Below are 20369 nucleotides of genomic sequence, written 5' to 3'. Positions count from 1 at the left end.
CTTGGTTCCATAATTTATTGGAAGAAAAATAATAACCTAAGGAAAAATATTGTATTTTACAACCATAAGTTTAGGAAAAATGGTAATTTCAAGTGTCATAAAGGCACTTTTCAAATAGACTTTGTATACTCTAGTGAAAGCAATATAAACGATGCAGGTCTTTGTAAAAATAATTCAGCCTCATCTTATGAACATGAACACTGGCTTAACTCTATCATACACTAATTCAGTTCCTGAGTTCATCTCTTATATATGCTTGTTCTTAGAAGTAATATTCATTTTCAAAACTGATAAAAACAATAATAAACTAAACAGCCATGAAAGGAATTGACTCATATTTACTGTAATTGCATATGTAATCAATGAACAAACTAAAGATTTCTAGCAATTGTTTCTAGTTTGGAAGAGGTGAGGACCCAAACATCTGAGAGGAATCATTCCAATATGCTAGTGTTTGCATCAGAAGAGGCTTCCCAGGCACCAACTTTAACATTAAGCTTCAAAGCATACCTATATGTACATACATCATGCATACACATACATATATGTATCAATATTTTAAATAATTTGTCTTAAAATTAATATATTGGTTTGGTCAGTGAAATTTCAGAATTGAAAAGCTAAATCTACAACCTGCACAGTATGAATAGGCCCAAAGCCAAATCACAGAGCCGGCTGCATGCCACAAGTGTTAGCAAAATCAATTCTAAGAGGGAGAATAATGGAAAAGCCACAGTATGCACCATTTGACAGTTCTCCTTGCCAATATCACTAACCAACTGAACACTGCTACACTGTGCCAAGAAGAGATGCTCTCAGCTGGCATCTACAAGCTTGTTCTGTGCTTTGGACAAATAACCTCACTCACTCAGGACACTCAGCCCCGCAATGCTGCAGCCGCCACCTCAGCAAGTCAGTCTTCTTGATGTTCTGTTGCCACTACATGATTCCTCTACACTACGATAACCTAAGACACCAGACATGATGTGGCTGCACACCAAGGAAAAGACACGCACGGCCTTTGTTTACTCTCTCCCTTCTCTAAACACCTATCTTGATAAAAAAAAAAAAAAATCCCCAAACTCAGTGAGAGAATTTAAGTTCTAGTAATCACAAATACCAAATACATACATATCTTCCGTGTATAATTTCCAGTCAAAAGTTTGATTAGGCCCCATTTCCTATAATTGATATTATAAAAAGAGCATATTGTTTTCAAATAGAAATAATATTAAATATGGTGTATTGTTACAATATACATATATTTAAAAATCTTATAGCAGGAATGTGTGTGTAGAGAGCATTGTATACTATAAGGAGTTTTTGCAAAGATATATTTTTATTCATGTGTACTCATGTCTGTCTACATGCATGTGCAGACATAAGCAGGTGCTCACAGAGGACAAAAGAGGGCATCAGATCTGGTGAGCTACAGTTAGAGATGGTTGTAAATCACCTGGCATGAATACTGGGAACCAAACGCCAGTGCTCTGTAAAAGCAGCAAGAAGTGTTAACTGTTAAGCACTGCTCCAGCCCATATACAATGTAGTCTAAGGTTTCAAATATGCCTCCACTATGGAGACCGCTCACTAGTCCATAATTACAAATCCTATCTCTAAAAGTCAACAGTCTAGAGATGAACACAAGTCTCCTGTACTTGAGTTCCAATGGCTCTCCCTCTTGTATGTACTTCCAACATAAAATCTGTTTTGTCTCTTTCACTTTGCACAAGTGTACACTCAAAACTGCTATAGGGTCAGTGAGATAATGTGGTGAGAAAAAGCGCTCGCCATCAAGCATCAAGTCCCAGGGCCCACATGGTGGAAGGAGAGAACCAACTCCCAAAAGGTGCCCTCTGGCTGCCACACATTCACCAAGGGATACACATATTCATTCATTCATTCATTCATTCATTCATTCATTCATTCATTCATTCATTTTCTCTCTGTCTTTCTCTCTCTCTGTCTTTCTCTCTCTCTGTCTCTGTCTCTCTCTGTCTTTCTCTCTCTCTCTCTCTCTCTCTCTCTCTCTCTCTCAGTAAATGAATAAATTTAGTAATTTTTTACCTGTTTGAATAAAATATAGTATTTCTGGAGTTCCACAGTTACAAGCACTGACTGCTCTTCCAGACAACCTGGATTTTATTCCTAGCACCCACACAGTGAGGGGCAAACAGCCAACAACCAACTATCTGTAACTTCCATCCAAAGGATCCACTGTCCTTCTCTGGTCTCTATGGGCAGGCACCAGGCACACACGTGGTGCATAGACATACATGCAGGTAAGACACTCCCACACATAAAACAAATAAGACAGATACCACTGAAGGGAAAGCAGTAGTGCACACCTGTGATCCTAGCAACTGGAAGCCTAAGGCCCAGAGGATCACAAATTCTGGTGCACCCTGAGCTACACGGCAAGTTCCAAACTATTCTGGTTTACTTGGCAAACCTATCTCAAAAAATGAAAAGAATAAACTAAACAAAAAATTATTTTCCTGTACTATGCTGTAATCTATTTAACATGTAACTAATATGCCAGGTGACAAGGCTGGAGCTTTACAGACATTGCTAAATTCATGTGTGAAATTACATGGTACATGAGGATCATTCACATATCCTACTGTAAATAAACCTGAAGGCACAGGTTAAGAAATACTTTGCCAGAGGTCATCAGTGACCCTGATGCAGAGACAGAATGCAGACATGGAGCTGTCTCACCCAAGCAAGTTTGTTTTCTATTGTGCATTCCACAGCTAACATAACATGCAGACTCAAGTACACAGAGCAATGAGACCATTACTCTTTAAACAATGAGCTGTACTCAAAAGAGGTCAGAAGATTAGAAGAGAAGGTACACTTGAGTTAGAAACTACAGACTAAACATCAATTTGCCTACAGCTGGAGGACACTCCGGTGCTGCAGCAACAAAAGCTGAATTCACAGTGGTAATTTCTGCTTTAGTGTTTTTCCAAAAACTGTGCAGATAATAAAGACTGATCATTTAACATTAGTCCAAGGAGATTCTCAAACAAATCACCAAAAGGAGAGGGAAAAAAGGTTTTACTAAAACCAAGCTCTAAACAAGACGATGTTCCAAAGATGGAGGAGGTAAGACCAAAAGCATCAGGGGGGACTAAGGAAACCACAGCAGTGAGTGAAGACGTCTGGAATCTGCATTCCTACACATTTTAACTGCTGTGCACATACAACACGACCATAAGTGAAGACCACAGTGGTGGCGATGATAATAATAATGCAAGGAGAGTGTGGATTAAAACTGTGGTGGTGTATTTACTGTAAGACTGTAAGGCGCCTATCCTCTCGGAATCTTAGAGCCCTTACAAAATGCCTCCAATAGTTCCCCAAACTTGAGATTCCTGAAGAACAGAAGCAACAGTTATAAATCAAAGCAACAGCACAGCAAACAAACTGCCCCTGTGTGCTTAGAGTAGTTAGGGAAATGGCACAGGAGGGGAGCACTTCCCCCAGGAGCATCCACGGTCTCCACCTCACTGCTTACTGTGTGCTCCTGACAGAATATACTTTTGAAAGCTTGGTTGTTGTCGAGTTTTCAGAATTTATCTGTTTAAGACACACTTAGCAGGACAGAGATCTAAATAATAAGAATTTTTATTATTAAACCTTAGTAAACAAAACACAAATTTCTAATTCTATTCATTTTTCTGAAAAATATAAGTGCATGTTTAATCTTAATAGCCCATTCACTAAATGGGACACTAATAAAGTATCATTTACTGCAGACTAAATTAACAAAGTAGATAGAAAAACAACTTTGGATTAAAACTTGAATCTTTTCCCAGTTTTTTTTCTTCTTAAAAAATCATTCACCCTCTAAGCTAAATTTTAAGGCAAGGCTGCCATCTTGTGGTTGAGGCTGGTATTGCTGAGGCTCTGAGCCAGTGACTTCAGCTTGCAAAACTGAAGCCTTAAATCAGTTTAGCATTTTAAAAAGTCATATGCAACTGTCAGTAGGAGGACTTACAATTTAAAAAGAAATAACTCCAGAACCTAACTGTTGCATAGCAATTTCCTCCGATTGAAACACTCCATCCTGAAGGAAGACTCAGGAGACTCAAGAGTAAACCACTTTACAAGCCCTTCAGAGATGAAATTTAAGATTGATGAGACCCCTCCCCAAAGCTATGGAGACAGTAAACTCTGGGGGGATGGGGCAATGGGGGCGGGGGATGCTTCATGAGTCTTCACTGCTCTGGAGCAGATTCCCCAACCTGCTGAGGCACAGACAGCATCCTTACCCAGGTTTGGGTGGAGATTTCTGTGGTGCAGCTGCCTTCAGTCAACACCTGCTCCTGCAGAGGTACCCCTTTCTGATACCTCCCTTAGCAACTCTGATAAACTCCTTTGCTCGCCAAACTGGACATTTGGTATAATCGCTGCTTCAGCTGCTTGTTGGTTCCCTATCTGTAGTGAACAGACATTTATGTCCCCTCTCTCCAGGAGAGTGTCACACACCCAACACTCTTCCTGTTAGTTTTCTTAAGCAGAGTGTAAAGTCCTCAAGTAACTGGACTGGACATGGAGCTTGGAAACTGAGCTGTCTTACAATTACCATTCCTACCTTGTTTTAAACAGCTATGAAAATAACAAAATTTTAAAATTAAACGGAGAAAAACACTAAATAATTATGCTGCATTTACATTATGGCTATTTCCCACAGTCTCCAGTTTGTGCACTACTACCTGTCCCAAGACTTCAAAATATCTAAGAAACACAAAATCTTCCATAAATAAGCTCAAAAAAGAAGCTGTGTGAGATATATCATAACACACACACACACACACACTCTCTCTCTCTCTCTCTCTCTCTCTCTCTCTCTCTCTCTCTCTCTCTCTCTCTCTCTCTCTCAGCCTCCAACACTTAGGGCCTAAGCAGGAAAAAGAAAAACTGCCATGGAGCCTGGACTGGGACCCTGGAGGAAAACCCCTGTCCTCCTTGTCCCCTTGTCAAACCTGCTTGAAATCTATTAAGTCATGCTCACACACTGTCCGGAATGCATGGAAATTTCAAAACAATGCCACAGGGATAATGAAAGGGAAAAAACTCTCAGGGGAAAATGCTATATTCATTACTGATAAAGTTAATTTCACTTTTGCCATTCTGTTTACTCCAAAATTAATCAGTGATAATAGCAATGTTAGCTAAAACTTAAGCTGCAATTTCAAGATGACAATGTCTTTCTGAAGGTCCAAGACATCTTGGAATGAGAATGTATGCTCAGAGTAGTCAGGTTAAGCATCATCTAACTACAGACCTACCACCATCTTTCTTACTTGATCACAAATCTACTAGCTCTCTATTCTCCTTCTAATCTGAAATTCCCAAATCAGGAACATAGTGGTATCTTAGTCTTGCTAATTGTAACAGCAATGACATAGACTTTGGCCATTTGGGAGATGAAATTTAGACTCCTCTCATCTACCCCTCAAGGGAATTACTTGTCCGCCTGAAGAGCTCCAGAATGCTGTGAGGAGCCTCTGCCTCGTGAGTAACTTCCAAAGGGGCAGAAGGACACAGAAAAGGCTTTTAAGAGACCACACAAGGAAGATGGAGGACATTCCTACAAAAATGTTGGTTACCACTCCTCCTCGTCTTCAAATGGCTTTCTCTCTGTGAAATGGGACTACCACAGGCAGGCTTGAAATTTGTTAGAATCAGTCAGGCCTTCTTTGATGGCTTCAGGCCATCTTTGATCCGATCCCAAACATTAGTCTGGATCAAGGAGGTTCAGGCATGAATCGACAAAAAATGAGTCCATTTGCTTACTTCTTTCACTGAATTCTCTTGAAGCTCTCAGTAACTAAGCAGAGATAATGAGCATTTATGCACTTTTAGATTCTGAGACAAACACAGCATCCTGAATGGCTCACAATATGTCAAAGTCACCATGTGCACTGTTTTACGTCCAATACTTCATGTGCAATATCACTCAACTCTATAACAGCATAAGGAAATAATATTTTAATGTCAGGAATATTAACCTCTAGAAAGATTAAATAACTTGCCAAAACCCACAAAATTTAATAATCTAGAGAGCCTCCACCCTCTGCTTGCGAGCCTTCATCCAGTAGCTGATGGAAGCAGAAACAGACACCCACAGCTAAACACTGAGCTGAACTCTGGAACCCAGTTGCAGAGAGGGAAGAGTAATGAGCAAAGGGGTCAAGACCAGGCTGGTGAAACCCACAGAAATAGCTGACCTGAACAAGGGAGAGCTCATGGTCTCCAGACTGCCTAGTCTTAATGTAACTTTATATGCCTTGTGTACCTGGGAGGTCTGCCCTTTCTAAAAGGAAACAGGGATAGTGGACCTGGGGGAAGACAGGATGTGCAGGGGAGCAGTTATAAGGAGAGAAGGGAGGGAAAACTGAGGTTGGGATGTAATATATGAGAGAAAATTTTAAAATGATCTAGCAATTTCTATTTCATTTGAAAGGGATTATTTTGTCTATTCATTCTATATATAAATTAGCATCATATTTAAGTACAATTTACATGATAAAAAGCAAAGTAAAAGATGGGCAGATTAATAATTAAAATAGCATACTTACTAATATTGCCCTATAGCATATTTTCAGACTAAGATAAAGCTTATTTTAAAGTAAAACTGTAACATATACAAATTAATGGTAGGTGATTCTAAAGTCATATCTTCATTAACAATCAGAAACTATTAACAGGATGAAATGCTAGGTAGTAAATCTTTTTAATGAAAGTACAAATAAAGTATAGTGTGTTGCATCAATCTTTATCAAATACATATCCCTTGAATATTTACCCTAATTATAGCTGTATTCAAATATAGTGTGGGGTTCTAGTTAGTGTCCAACAAAATGAGCACAATCTGTGTATCAGCTTTTAAATTTTCTATTAAAACTGTTTTGAAAGCATTTTCATTCCTGCTGTGAGAGGAATTATATCTGGTCAGCAGCAGCTACTAAAGGGGAAAATATAATCAGTAAGAAAGAACAGAAAAAGAATGATCGAGCAATTTCTATTTCATATGAAAGGGGAACCTTTTATCTATCCATTCTATGTATGAATTGGAATCACATTTAAGCATGTTTTAGGTGATAACATGTATCACAGAAAATTCCAGGTTACAAAGTTTTGTTAATTGTTATCAACTGCCTCAAAGGAAACTTTTACAAAATACTGCTCATAGTTTTACAAGCAAAACTGTGCTGAGAAAGTGGCCTGGACAAAGAATGTCTCCATCTACTGGTGAGATCTAGGCAGTGCAGGCTCTCAGTCTTAAGACAAAGACAAGGGAAAAGCAGTATTACATACAGTAAACTCCATTTTTGTTTTGTTTTTGTTTTTTTGAGACAGGGTTTCTCTATCCTGGAACTTGCTCTGACCTCGAACTCAGATCTGCCTGCCTCCCAAGTGCTGGGATTAAAGGCAATATGCCACCACTACCAGGGCAGCTCTCATTTTCTCAATAAAGCTGGTATACAGATGGGCATGCACTCTTGTGTAATTACAGTAAAATTACAGTAATCAGCAGAGCTGGCCGCTTTTGCCGCCCAATCTGCAGTTTTAATTTGGGAGTTTCCTAAAGATGTTTCTGGGACAGCAAGGCCAACATCCCCTTAAAAGGGCCAAAATGCAATTACCAGGTTCCATCTTTATGCTATAGAACTAGAAACTCAGGTAGGGGCAAGGAAAGTTTGGGGACCAAGGAACACAGAAATCTGAGAACAACTATTTTTGTAACCAAAAGTGAAATGTAAACAAACTGGAGAGGACTCTGAAAATACATTAGAAAGCAGAAAACAACAACTGAAACTAACAATAAGCAAAAGCTCCCAGATAAACTAACAAAAAGGTGTGGCAATGACAAATCCACAAAGAACTATCTGGAGGGAAGTAATGACACCCTTTCCACTCCCTCTGAAGGAGTATCAAGACAATATTATGGACTCTAACAGCTAAGAAATTAGACAATCAAGAAATGACCAATAGCAATTTCAAATTCTTTACTAGATATATATATATATATATATATATATATATATATGTTCAAATTCAAAACCGAAACTAAACAGAAATGCACAGGAAATATCGTCCATACCTGATTATCTTTAAAGGATATTCCCGAATTTTCAAAAATAAGACCACTAAATAAATCCCTAATGTGAACAGCTCTATGTGAAACACACAATAACAACAGCAACAAGACATGCATCTTTGCCAAACTGCTAACAGCTTCATAATCTTATACTTTTCTATTCATAAACATACTGAGTAACTTAGTAACAGTTTATGAAGGAAATAAAACACAAACATGGACAAGGAGATTTGTCCCTCTCTTTAACAATGGGAAGAAGGTTACATGCCCACATTTCTAATTTCTGAATGAAGTGTTTAACATTTAAAATTCACCAGAATTTTACTTTTACTAATTTTCTGTATGCGAAATGACATTGTAACTCTGAGCAGCCAGCCTCTGTCTAGTAACAGGGCACATCCCAGCTGTTGATGGCAGTCAGGAGAGCTCGAGGATAAATAACCCTTCTTTACCTTTTCTACCTTTCCACCGTTGATGTCACTGGGAAGGAACTTCTTGCCAATCGTTCTCAAATCTGTCTAAAATAAATATTTTATTATTAAAATAGAATTATACAAAAAGTATCTCTGAATTCAGTCTTTTGAACAAAAATTAAGGAAACATCTTAAACTAATTATAAAATGTGTGCAGACAGTCACAATTTTCGAATCATTTAGCCAATCTTTTCATTGTTTTAACTGTACCACTAAAGCAAACAGTAAGAGACAGGGATGCCGTATTTCTTTGACACTCTTTTTGTCTTAGTCACTCTTCTCTATTAAAATCCCCAACAAATTACATCCATTATGATCTTACTGAAAATTAATGCCATAATACAAAACTCAAATGACAGCTTTGGACTACAATAAACACAGTATATGCTTTAACAACTAAATCCTATAAAATCTCAATATCCAAAGACATGAGAACCAATTACTCCAGCAGCTCTGACATTCATTATACAGCAAAGCAAAGGAAACAACAGAGAGTCGTGTCATAGGGAGGGCAAAGTAGCAGCACCTTAGCAGAAGGAAAATGGTGAATTAACAGCTAACTATGAAAAGCAGAAATACGTGTAACTCAGCAAACTGTTGCATACAAAACGCAAACAGACCGGTCACTAAGGTTACAGCATCTCTGCTATTGGAAGACTATACAGTCCATATAAAAAGCAGGGCTTTTAAGAACTGTATCCTCTTCAGAAGTAAAAACCTAAGATAATCTGGAAGGTCTTTCTATAGAGTATAGATCTCAAGAGAAATAATAAACTGTTTTTAAACTTACTAAACACTAATAGTACTCAATAAATTAAGACTGCACTTAATTTTTTCTGAGTAATTCTTTCAAGTATTTGAACCTTAAACTATATGCAGGATTTTAATGCCATTCCTTAACATTCCTTCTTCCCTACTTTATAGATGAACAAAGTAAAACTTGTCTTTTTCAACACAAAGCTCAGAGCATAAAGGAAACATCTAAGAAGAAAAAAATAGAAGGTGGAGAGATGGCTCAGTGTTTAAGAGCATTGCTTGCTCTTGCAAAGGACCTGGGTTCAGTTACCAGCACCCTTCTGGCAACTAACAACTGTCTTAAGATCTGGCAACCTTGGCTAGAGAGATGGCTCAGAGGTTAAGAGCACTTGCTGCTCTTCCAGAGGTCCTGAGTTCCATTCCCAGCAACCACAACCATCTGTAATGAGATCTGGTGCCCTCTTTCTGATCTGCAGGAATATATGCAGGCAGAACACTATATACTAAATAAATACTTAAAAAAAAAAAAAAAGATCTCCCAACTCCCTAAAGCACCAGGCACAGTAATGGTGTACATTTATACAGGAGAGCAAAACACTCATACACATGAGATAAAATAAATAAACCATGCTTTTTAAATAAAGTAAGGCTACAGCCAAAGTTTCAATGCAAATTAAATGAAAAACTGTTTTAAAGAATTGTCAGTTTTTACTATTACAAAACTGATAAAAATATGGATTCTTAACTAATGAACTTTCTCTAGTTCAACTATTAGCTAGTTGTGAATATTACAAATATTAGGTCATTAAATAGCTAATATTAGGTCATTAAATTCAACAAACGTCTCTATAACTTAAAAGGTGAAAAATTAAAATTTCCTCTTTTGTTTCTCATAAAATACAGTTTATGATGTATTTTTCATTGGAATAGCTTTACACTTTATTAACTTTTCTAATAAAAGTTAATAAACTTAACCTACATTGAGAGCAATCAGGATGATGTCATTTATATTGAATTTGCCGGAAGAGCTTGTACAAGCTTCAATGCCTTCATCTGAAAGATACCTGTTGAAATAAAATAAACAGCTTAATATTACCTAAACCAGTATTAAATAAAATTTTACAATATGCAGTTTTGTTTTCTATTAAATAGTAGGAAAGACTGAACATTTCAGTCTATATACTATTCTGATAAGATATATATGCAATATGTATCTTTAACAATATACAGCTATGTATGAGTGTGTATCTTTTTCTGTACCCTTAATGAGATATTGTGTGAATAAAATTAGCCATATGCTTTCTGAGTAAAGCTTCCTACATATCAGCCTGTCTACAAGCTACTCTTTGCAATCATATAAGCAGAATTTCTGATCTAATATCTGTCAATGTGGTAAGCTTGTAGAAGGGTTGAGGTTCACTGTAAAATTAAGACTAGAGTAACCACACTTTTACACTTAGTTGAACAAATCAATAACAAGAAAACCCCCTCCATCCCAGATATTTGTTCACATTATCTTCTCACATCCCTTCTTTAATATCATGTTCTCAAGAATCCTGCAGTAAGCACTACTGACTCCAAGGGACGCAGGGAAAGGTAACATTTATAGTACAGCCTTTGCCTTTTGTCTTTTTTTTTTTAATTGTTATCTTATCCTAATGTTCATTTTCTCAGTCCAACCCAATCTTACATCTGAACAAAACAATAATTAATTCAAGAGTGTAGAAACTGTGTTTCCAAATGAGGAAAAACTATCTCTATCCATTCAAAAAACCCATTTGCAATACAGTTTTTCTTTAAATATGTTTTATAAATTCTATGATTCAAATATAAACCAGCTTATAAAAATGCCCACCAGCATCTCAAATGTTTTATGAACAACATCAATTTATTTAACCAATGGACTAAAAACACCATCATTACTGTCCACATTCTCCTAGTACTAAGAGAATTGGTCTCACAGCTAATCCAACAGTTATCTTAAGCCCATTCTTGATGAGTCAGCAACTCTACTATTAATCTCCATTACTGCACTAATTTTAAGACACTTATCAATGTAATTTTTCCATTATTTGTGTATTTACTTGAGGTGTGTGCACATGTACTACAGTATAAATGTGGAAGTCCAAAGACAGCTCTGTCCAGTTATTTCTCCCCTTCCCCTTTTACATAGTTTCCAAGGACAAACTTAAATTCCTGGCAAGTGTCTTTACCTACTGAGCCATCTTGCAGGCCCAAAATGTGACTCTTATCTGAACACAGCAAAACAACAATGAGTGAACAAGCCTGACATGGTGACGCATGCTTATAATCTCAACACTGAGGCAGAGGAAGGGTTTACTTGGGTTCAGTAGGCATGCAGGCTACCCGGGCAGGGAAGACAGGAAGCACCAAGGTTACCAAGTCAGCCCAGGCTATGAAACCTGGAGGCTCATCCCTACTACTCATGTCCTCCAGCAAGGATCCCACTCCCAGAGGTTTTACAGCCTCCCAACAGCTCCACCAGTTGGGGCTCAAGTGTTCAAACACAATAAGGAACATTTCACACTCAAAGTACTGCACCATCACTAATGAAGTGACAGGGGTTGCCTTCACATAAATATGAGTGAGAAATCATACTTTTCCAACACTGCCTAGTAATAGTTTCTGTGTACAGCAAATTACAAAGTATGTCTGAGTCTCAGTATCTGAGCTTAAGAGGTCTCCCTGATCCCTTTCTAAAGCTTATTCCAGCTTTATTCCAAAACTGTCAGTCAACAGAGCATCCACGCATAGCTCTCACATGCTAGGAACCCTTCTATAAATACCTGGGTGGTTTACTCTCTTTTGCAAACACTGAAAATGTTACTATTAACAATGAACAAAGCAAGTGATAAAAGTAAAGAGTAACGAAATCGACTGTAAGATACCACAGAACTCAGTAACCAGGAACAACAGTATCCAACCAGCCAGACTGTCACCAGAATAAGAAACTGAAAATTGGAGCAGGTCCACGGGATAAGCTCCCTGTACACACCTGCTCAAGGGGCTACCAGGGAGAGGAATTACAGTCAATTCCTTGTGTCACCTTTGAGTCCAGTCTCAGAGAGCTGTGGGAACAACAACAGGCAACAATGCACTCATCTGTGCCTTCCTTCTCCATGAGAGACTTCTGAAACAGTAATATTACAAGCCCCTCACTACTATACTACAAAAATACATCTGAATACATTTTGCTGACAGGCAAGGCCCTGAAGGGCTACATTTCTGCATAAAAGCTGATTAATAATATTTCCTTTCTAGTTTTATCTTCAAATAATGCCACTTTAAAACACAAGCTTAATCAGCTCACAAAATTTTCAAGGAAGAAAGGAAGGAAGGAAGGAAGGAAGGAAGGAAGGAAGGAAGGAAGGAAGGAAGGAAGGAGGAAGGGAGAGAGAGAGAGTCTTCCTTGGATTAGTCTTCCCTAGGGAAAAGCACACCAGTTGTTGATCCAATACCAAATGGTCAGTTCTGAAAACACACATCAAGTAACATTATATATACTAAGCAGTTTGTATTTATGTATTTAGAAACATATGTGCATATACATAAATGTATGTGACAACAATTAATGAAATAGAGACCATTAATTTGCAAGAGAGCAAGGAGTGGTATATGGGAGGGATTAGAGCAATGATGACATATCAGATATCCTATATCAGATACTTAAATTACAGTAACAGCATCATTTATAACAGTAGCAAAATTAGTAACAAAACAGAAACAAAAATAAAGACGTGCACTAAAGGGTCACAGCATTGGGAAGATTGAGAACCACTGCTCTAGAGGAAGGAAAGGGAAAGGGAAATGATGTAATTATATTTCAATCTCAAAAAAAAAATAAAAGAAATTGTTTTTTAAATGCTTCCCAGAGTTAGCAAAAACACTCAGTAATAAAGCACACTTGCCACCAAGCCTGTCAACTCTAGTTTCACCCCTGGAACCCATATGGTAAGAGAGAACCAACTCCCAGAAGTTATGCTCTGACCTCCATGCAGGAGCATGGTATGAGTGCCCACAAAATTACACATGGATGGATGGATGGATGGATGGATGGATGGATGGATGGATGGATGGATAGATAGATAGACAGACAGACAGACAGACAGACAGATAGATGATATATAGATATAGATGATATGTAAATGGTAGCTTATAAAATTCCCTTTTTTCATATAAAAAGGATGATAAAATTCTTCGTGTAACTTAACTGGCCATCCCAACCAATTTATTTAACTTCAAAAATAAGCACTTAAAATTAGGTGGAGAAAGAGGGAGCCAAAATAGGTTTAAAGAGAAATTAGGCTCAAGGGAAATGTCCAGATATCTACAAGAATGATACCATCTAACCATCTAAGCAACAGAGGAGAGGCTACCTTAAATGCTCTCCCCTGATAACGAGATTGACGACTAACTTATATCCCATCCTAGAGCCTTCATCCAGCAGCTGGTGGAAGTAGAAGAAGTCACCCACAGCTAACACTGAACTGATCTGGAATCCAGTTGCAGAGGAGGAGGAGTGAAGAGCAAAGGGGTCAAGATCAGACTGGTGGAACCCACAGAAACAGCTGACCTGAACAAGGGGGAGCTCTTGGCCCCCAGACTGATAGCGGGGAAACTAGCATGGAACTGATCCAGACCCCATAAATGTGGGTGTCAGTGAGAAGACCTCGGAAATCTATGGAGCCTCTTGTAGTAGATCAGTACTTATCCATAGTGTAGGAATGGACTTTGGAATCCCATTTCACATAGAGGGATATTCGCTCAGCCTAGACACACGGGAGAGAGCCAAGGCCTATCCCAAAGTATATGACAGACTCTGAAGAACCCCCATGGAAAGCCTCACTCTCCCTGGAGAGCAGAAAGGGTATTGGATATGTGGGGTGTTAGTGGGGGTTAGGGAGGAGGGGAGGGAGAGGGAACGAGGATTGACATGTAAAACAATCTTGTTTCTAATTTAAATAAAATTTTTTAAAAATTGGGTGGAGAATTATACAGTCACATAGCCTAAGGGCCACAGCCATAAGAGCCTTCACCTCATGCTCAGAAACAGACATATCCAAATGAGTTCAAAACTTTCAAAACTCCGAATAGGCAGAAAACTGGGATAAAAGACAGGCTATCGTTTCAACATCATTTGTTAGATCCAGATAGCGGGTCTCCATTAATACCCTGCATCACCAGTATGACCAAAATAAAGCCAACTGCCCTGATCTAGGCTCTGAAAGCCGGGAAAATCCATGTCTACTGGCTGGCAGACCAAGCAGGAAAAGGCCAAGGCACACCGTGGAAGGCTGCCCTGCTACAAAAGGCAGCCATAACTCAGCTTCAGCTGACTGTTTGCATGATGAGGACAAGGGAGACAGCTATTGTCGGATCTGATTTTTAGCCTTCGAGTTTTTGTAAAGCAATATACAAGCCAAACAAAACAGACTGCAGCTAGCATGAGGACTATCCACTCACTCTGAGCTTATTTAAGTTAGCCATGTATCTGCTCCTGTACCTGTCACCTCCAAGCTGTTTTGAGATGCAGTGTGACACTGTGAGTAATGTCTCAAACACTTAACAGTCACAGCTAGCCTTTTCAGGGAAAGGTAGAATAAGGTATCTTGATGCCATTTTGTACAGTATGGGAGAGCAAAGAACACAATTACATCTTCAACGAATGTTCCTACCAGAGTGACTGTCAGGCTGAAGGTGTTTGGTCAAAACAGTTCACAAATTCAATAGACAGACAGATACATAGTTGGGGAAGAGATTTCAGACAGCCAGGCAACCTCTAATGGTCCAGAAACTGGACCTAAAAAGAAAAACTAGTTTTTCTTCCCCTCCAATCACCTCCACTCATTGAGATAATGGATGTCTACTTAGGGGGAACCAAGACTTGCACTTGTAAAATAACGGGACAGCCTAGTATTACACACTGGCAGCCAGTAGACTGTGGCATGTGAAAACTAGTGTCAAGGAAAAGAGAAGAGTGAAACAATCCTCCAAATAACAGGAGCTCTATCAAGCAAGACACAGGAACTATACGCACAATGAGACAATAGCCTTGTCTCTGAGTTAAATGCTTCATGTGATTTTTGGTGGTGTTATGGTGGTGGTGGTGGTGGTGGTGGTGGTGGTGGTGGTGGTGGTGGTGTGGTGTGGTGTGGTGTGGTGTGTGTGTGTGTGTGTGTGTGTGTGTGTGTGTGTGTGTGTGTGTGTGGATTGTCTCTGACCTCTATTAAGTATTTGCTGCCACAGTGAGTTACTAATTTTAATATGTAAATTCTTGCTGGAACACAAAGAACTAGATTCCAACTATCCAAGCTACTGTGGGTATAGGAGACATACAAAAGGTAAACTCATTTATGCTCACCCTGGAAACAAATAACACATTGAGGCTATAGAAAGCAGAGGGTCCTACTTGACCTTCCCTGACACAGTACCAAGTAAAAGAAGCCTGCAAGAGCCAGAGGGATCTATGAATATGATCTTTCAACTCAGACAGAGCAGCCATACCAGCAATTCACTCCAGAAACTTTCTTTTTATTTCTAATTTTCTATTGTATTATTATTATTATTATTATTATTATTATTATTATTATTATAGCTAACCTTCCACAGCTTTAACAATCTCTAGAAGTGGTGAGCCTGAACAGTATCTCAAACTTCCCCTCCCAGATACTTTTTAGTTTTTTGTTTTTAGTTTCCAAAGTAAATCTAATACCCCTAATCTCACCTTCCCTGCCAATACTAACCTAACTAAAACCCCAGTATACTCCATACTCTCCTTGGTTACTGAAGTTATGTATCCAACAGTTATTAAAGTCAATGGGCCATTGCTATTAATTGGTGAGTGTAACATTTGCACAGTGGTAATAAATATCTTGGATTGATATAGGGCTCATATCAAATAGCCTGAGTTCCTAGATTGAGGAACTACTTTCTGAACTAAGCCCCTCAAGCACACCTGAGTCCCCCTTGAACACTGCAAATACTTAAACTGAAGGAACAAGGATGATTTTTTTTAATCAACCCAATCAGTCAGCCTCATAAAATGGAAATCTCATAGCAAGGGGGGTCCCAGAGACCTCCAAAACAGCACAGTTGCTGCTTTTAGTTGCCCATGACAGCTAGATGAGATCTGTTGCTAAAGATGGGATACACTTTGGTTGCAGGACAGCAAAATCAAGCTGGAAATTGAACTTTCTCTATGATCTATATATAGATAGTTCAAAGTCATATATTTTTAAAGTCACTCTGAGTGTAAGCCCTTGGTGTTAACCTTAATCTAGCAAACCTGATTCAATACGAGATTTATTTCATTCAGTAATGAACTATTTTTAGAACTATTTTCTCAGCGATTATTTTTAGGATTTATGTACAAATGGAAGCTATTTTTACTTTTATTAATCTGTGATAGTTTTTCATGCATATACATACATACATACACAATACATTAAACATCAATTTCTTTCATGCCAACTTTTCAGTTTGCAAAAAAAAAAAAACCTTAAACCAAAGGAATGTCAAAGAAATAATTACGGAAGCCATAACACACAAAAGGCAATGTTTCACAAAATTAACCTGTACAGAAATAAAATGATAAATGTGCAAAAACTTATTTAGAATCAAGTTAATACTTCAGAGTATCTATTATCCTAAAACACGATTTCAGGAAATGCAAAATAACATGAATTGCATTGTTAGACCTAATAATTAACACCTTACTGGCCAACTTTAAGTATTTCATTAGCCAGAGTAAAAGACAATTTAAAAGTTCTAAGGGGAATATTTTATAATTTAACATTTAAAAGTGTTTAAAATTTGAAAACTAAAAATCAAAAGTTGCTTTTGTTAAGGACTTACTTTGAAAAGCTGACTTTAATAAGGACTAATTCTCAAGACCATACTACCTAAAAGCACCACTAGATGGCAACCTTGTTTCACAAGTAAAATAATGCATTGCTTTTGGAAACCAAGGCCTCAAACTTACTAAAGAGGCTTAAGGCATCTATCTCATTGTTGTTGTCACTGTTGTTGCTGATAGGAAACTAGGGAAAATAAAATAAACTGATAGCTTTTTTAAGGTTTTTGTTATAAGAAAAATTATTCAAGTTTAGAAGAAATTCATTTAGTAGATATTCAAAGATGTATTTGGTAATAACAAAAACTACTTTATAAAAAGATATGTCTACTTTGTTTCTACAGTTATCCTTGGAACTACAGAAATTTATAAGGTGTGTGTGTGTGTGTGTGTGTGTGTGTGTGTGTGTGTGTGTGTGTGTGTTGCCATGTGTGCTAGTGCATGTGGAGTTCCAAGGTTGACAAAGGTGCCCTCCCGTCACTCCCCACTTCATATACAGTATTTCACTAATCCTGGCACTCACCTCAGCTGGCCTGGCTAGTCCTATGATGCTAGCATGTCTCTGCCTGCTGAATGCTACAGGCGCTAAAATTAAAGGCAGATTCACACACACCTGCACTACTGCCCTGTGTGTTTAGGGATCCTGACTCTGGTCCCCACTCTGTACAGTGAATGCTTGAGTGTCTTTGGAATAGTAATAGTTACAAGGAATGTTTTCAATGTTTCAATAACTGTTCCTCTCATACTAAACCAAAAATGACAATTTGAAGACAGTAACTACAAAAAGGTAAGGAACAATATACCATAAAACTGTTTCCTTACTCAAAATATTAAAATATTTCCATACCTAAACAAACCCATGAAGAGACAAACCCTGGAATACAGCTGAACAAATAATAATTTGAAAGTATTTCCTTTAAAATTTCATAATTGGTATATTTCAAATAGCACAGTAGCCAAAGTAACCTAAAATGTTCTTCATTTAGTAAACGTTCATAGAATTCAAGGTATAAAATGAAGGCCTGGGTATTTTTCTTTCATTGAGGTTATAATTTATGACCTAATTCAATATTTTCATAATTTTAGAAGCAGAGTATAGTTATTTCTTAATAAGTCATGTTTTAATATATGAAGTGATTGGACATTGCTGTCCTCCCTTCTTGACACAAGTATGGGATAGCTATAAAACCACATGTCCAGTCAAAGGCTCAGCTGCAGTTACCGCCCTGTACATACAGTGACCTCCACTTATGGCATCTGTGACTGCACAGTCCCAAGGATAGCAAGACTCTCAGCAGAAGGACATCACACACACACAGTTCAGATTACACAGAAATGGGAACTACAGTATAACACAAATTGGAAGGCTCTTTAAAGCAATGCACTCTCCAGGCCCTCTTTCAAGTTTTTATATATGGAGGGTGGGGACAGGTATTTTTCTTTGGTTGAGCTTTCCTTTTCTTAGATAGGGTCTTACTCTCATAATCTGACCTCCAACTCACTATGTACTCCGGTTGGTCTCAAACTCACAACTTTCCTGTTTCAGCCTCTCAAGCTAAAAAGAAAATCACTTACTCCATTAAAAACAACTATTTCGATGGGCGTTGGTGGTGCACAACTTTAATCCCAGCACTGGGGAGGCAGACAGATCTCTGTGAGTTTGAGGCCAGACTGGTCTCCAGAGCAAGTGCCAGGATAGGCTCGAAAGCTACACAGAGAAACCCTGTCTCAAAAAACAAACAAACAAACAAAAAAACCTGTTTCTGCTCTAATTTCCTATATAAAACACATGATAATTCTGTTCAGCCTGCCATTTATGGCAACAATTATAACAACATTTAGATGGTAAACAATATTCAAAATTCTATAGCAAGAAAAATTAGACACTGCACAGTTTACATTCACATTTTACTTAAATTCATATTATTCACCGAACATTTTAGAACTGAAAATCCATTACTTCAATTATTATGGGCAACTATAAATGGTTACATATATTTAATCACAGACACTCACATATCTATCTAATAACATAGCAATTCTCTGTAAAATAAAAAACCCATGTAAAAAACACAACATTAAATTCAAAAAGGGAAGTCACTTAAATATGCTGGTAAGTTAAAAAAAAAAAAAAAAGCAATTTGTGACAAAACAGGGAAACACTCTTCTACATGAAGAAATATTTTTAAATTTAATTTCTTTTCAATGTACTTTAAATACAAAATGTCCAGTGTTGACTAAATTTCTAAAGTTGAATTGCTGCAAATACATTAATGTTCCATTTTTTTTTTTATCTTAGGAAAATAATTTGACAATCTCTCTATATCTTTCTATAGAAGAAGCCTGAAAAGGGGCCCACAAAAATATATGTCCATGTGCTAGTCTCTGGAACATATAAATATTAATTTACTTGAGAAAAAAACAGGCTTCACTGGTGGTAGCATGAATCATGAAATAGCAGGCATGGCGGCACACACCTTTAATTTCACCATTACAGAAACAGGCGGACCTCTGTGCACTGAAGGCTCGCCTGACTCACACAATGAACAATACCTCAAAAAGAAACAAGGAGGAGGAGGGAAAGAAGAAGAGAGAAAATCTTAAATTGAGGAAGGAAATCATCCAATCATCCTAGATTGTCCACTTGTTCCCTAAATCTAATTACGAGAGGCGGAAGTGTAGAGGGTATAAGTATTCGGGCATCTGCACTGGCCTGTCCTTGCGGTTCTGACAGAATTCACCCTCAACTGCAGCCACTAAGAGTACCACTTGTGCACAGTCACTATGTTCCCTTTTAAAAGGGCTCTGCTCCCTCCCTCCTCTCCCTCTCCCCTCTCCCCTCTCCCTCCCTGTTCCCTGCTCTCTCCCTCTCTCTCCCCTCTTCTCTCTCTCCTGCTGCTCCTGTCTCCAGAGGTTGGTCTCCTCCCTTTCCCCCTTTTTATGACCCCTTTCCATAATTTTTCAACCCTGTTGCATCCTCCCTCCCTCCCTCCCTCCCTCCCTCCCTCCCTCCCTCCCTCCCTCCCTCTCTCTCTCTCTCTCTCTCTCTCTCTCTCTCTCTCTCTCTCTCTCTCTCCAACAGAGGGTTGTAAGACAGGAAAGGGACATAGCGAACAGCAAAAAAGCTAAACACACATCATGAGAGCAGCAC

General features: G+C 38.2%; 1 protein-coding gene across 6 annotated transcripts in view; it reads right to left on the bottom strand.

Moving 5' to 3' along the window:
* The window catches only part of Tdrd3 (tudor domain containing 3), a 157170-nt gene that overhangs the window by 100841 nt on the left and 35960 nt on the right, over positions 1 to 20369 (bottom strand). For 5 of the 6 annotated variants that reach the window (XM_027394022.2, XM_027394021.2, XM_027394023.2 and 2 more), the window contains exons 2-3: positions 10325 to 10409; positions 8569 to 8634 (exon numbers count right to left, since the gene is read on the bottom strand). In XM_027394022.2, the coding sequence (XP_027249823.1) occupies positions 8569 to 8634; positions 10325 to 10409 (151 nt within the window). Of the gene's footprint in view, positions 1 to 8568; positions 8635 to 10324; positions 10410 to 20369 lie in introns of those variants that run through there. The other variant, XM_035453402.1, reaches the window with a different exon arrangement.

This window comes from Cricetulus griseus, assembly GCF_003668045.3.
Source record: "Cricetulus griseus strain 17A/GY chromosome 1 unlocalized genomic scaffold, alternate assembly CriGri-PICRH-1.0 chr1_1, whole genome shotgun sequence".
Lineage (NCBI taxonomy): Eukaryota > Metazoa > Chordata > Mammalia > Rodentia > Cricetidae > Cricetulus > Cricetulus griseus.
Note: the sequence above shows the minus strand (reverse complement) of the source record. Positions and strands in the feature narration are given on the sequence as shown.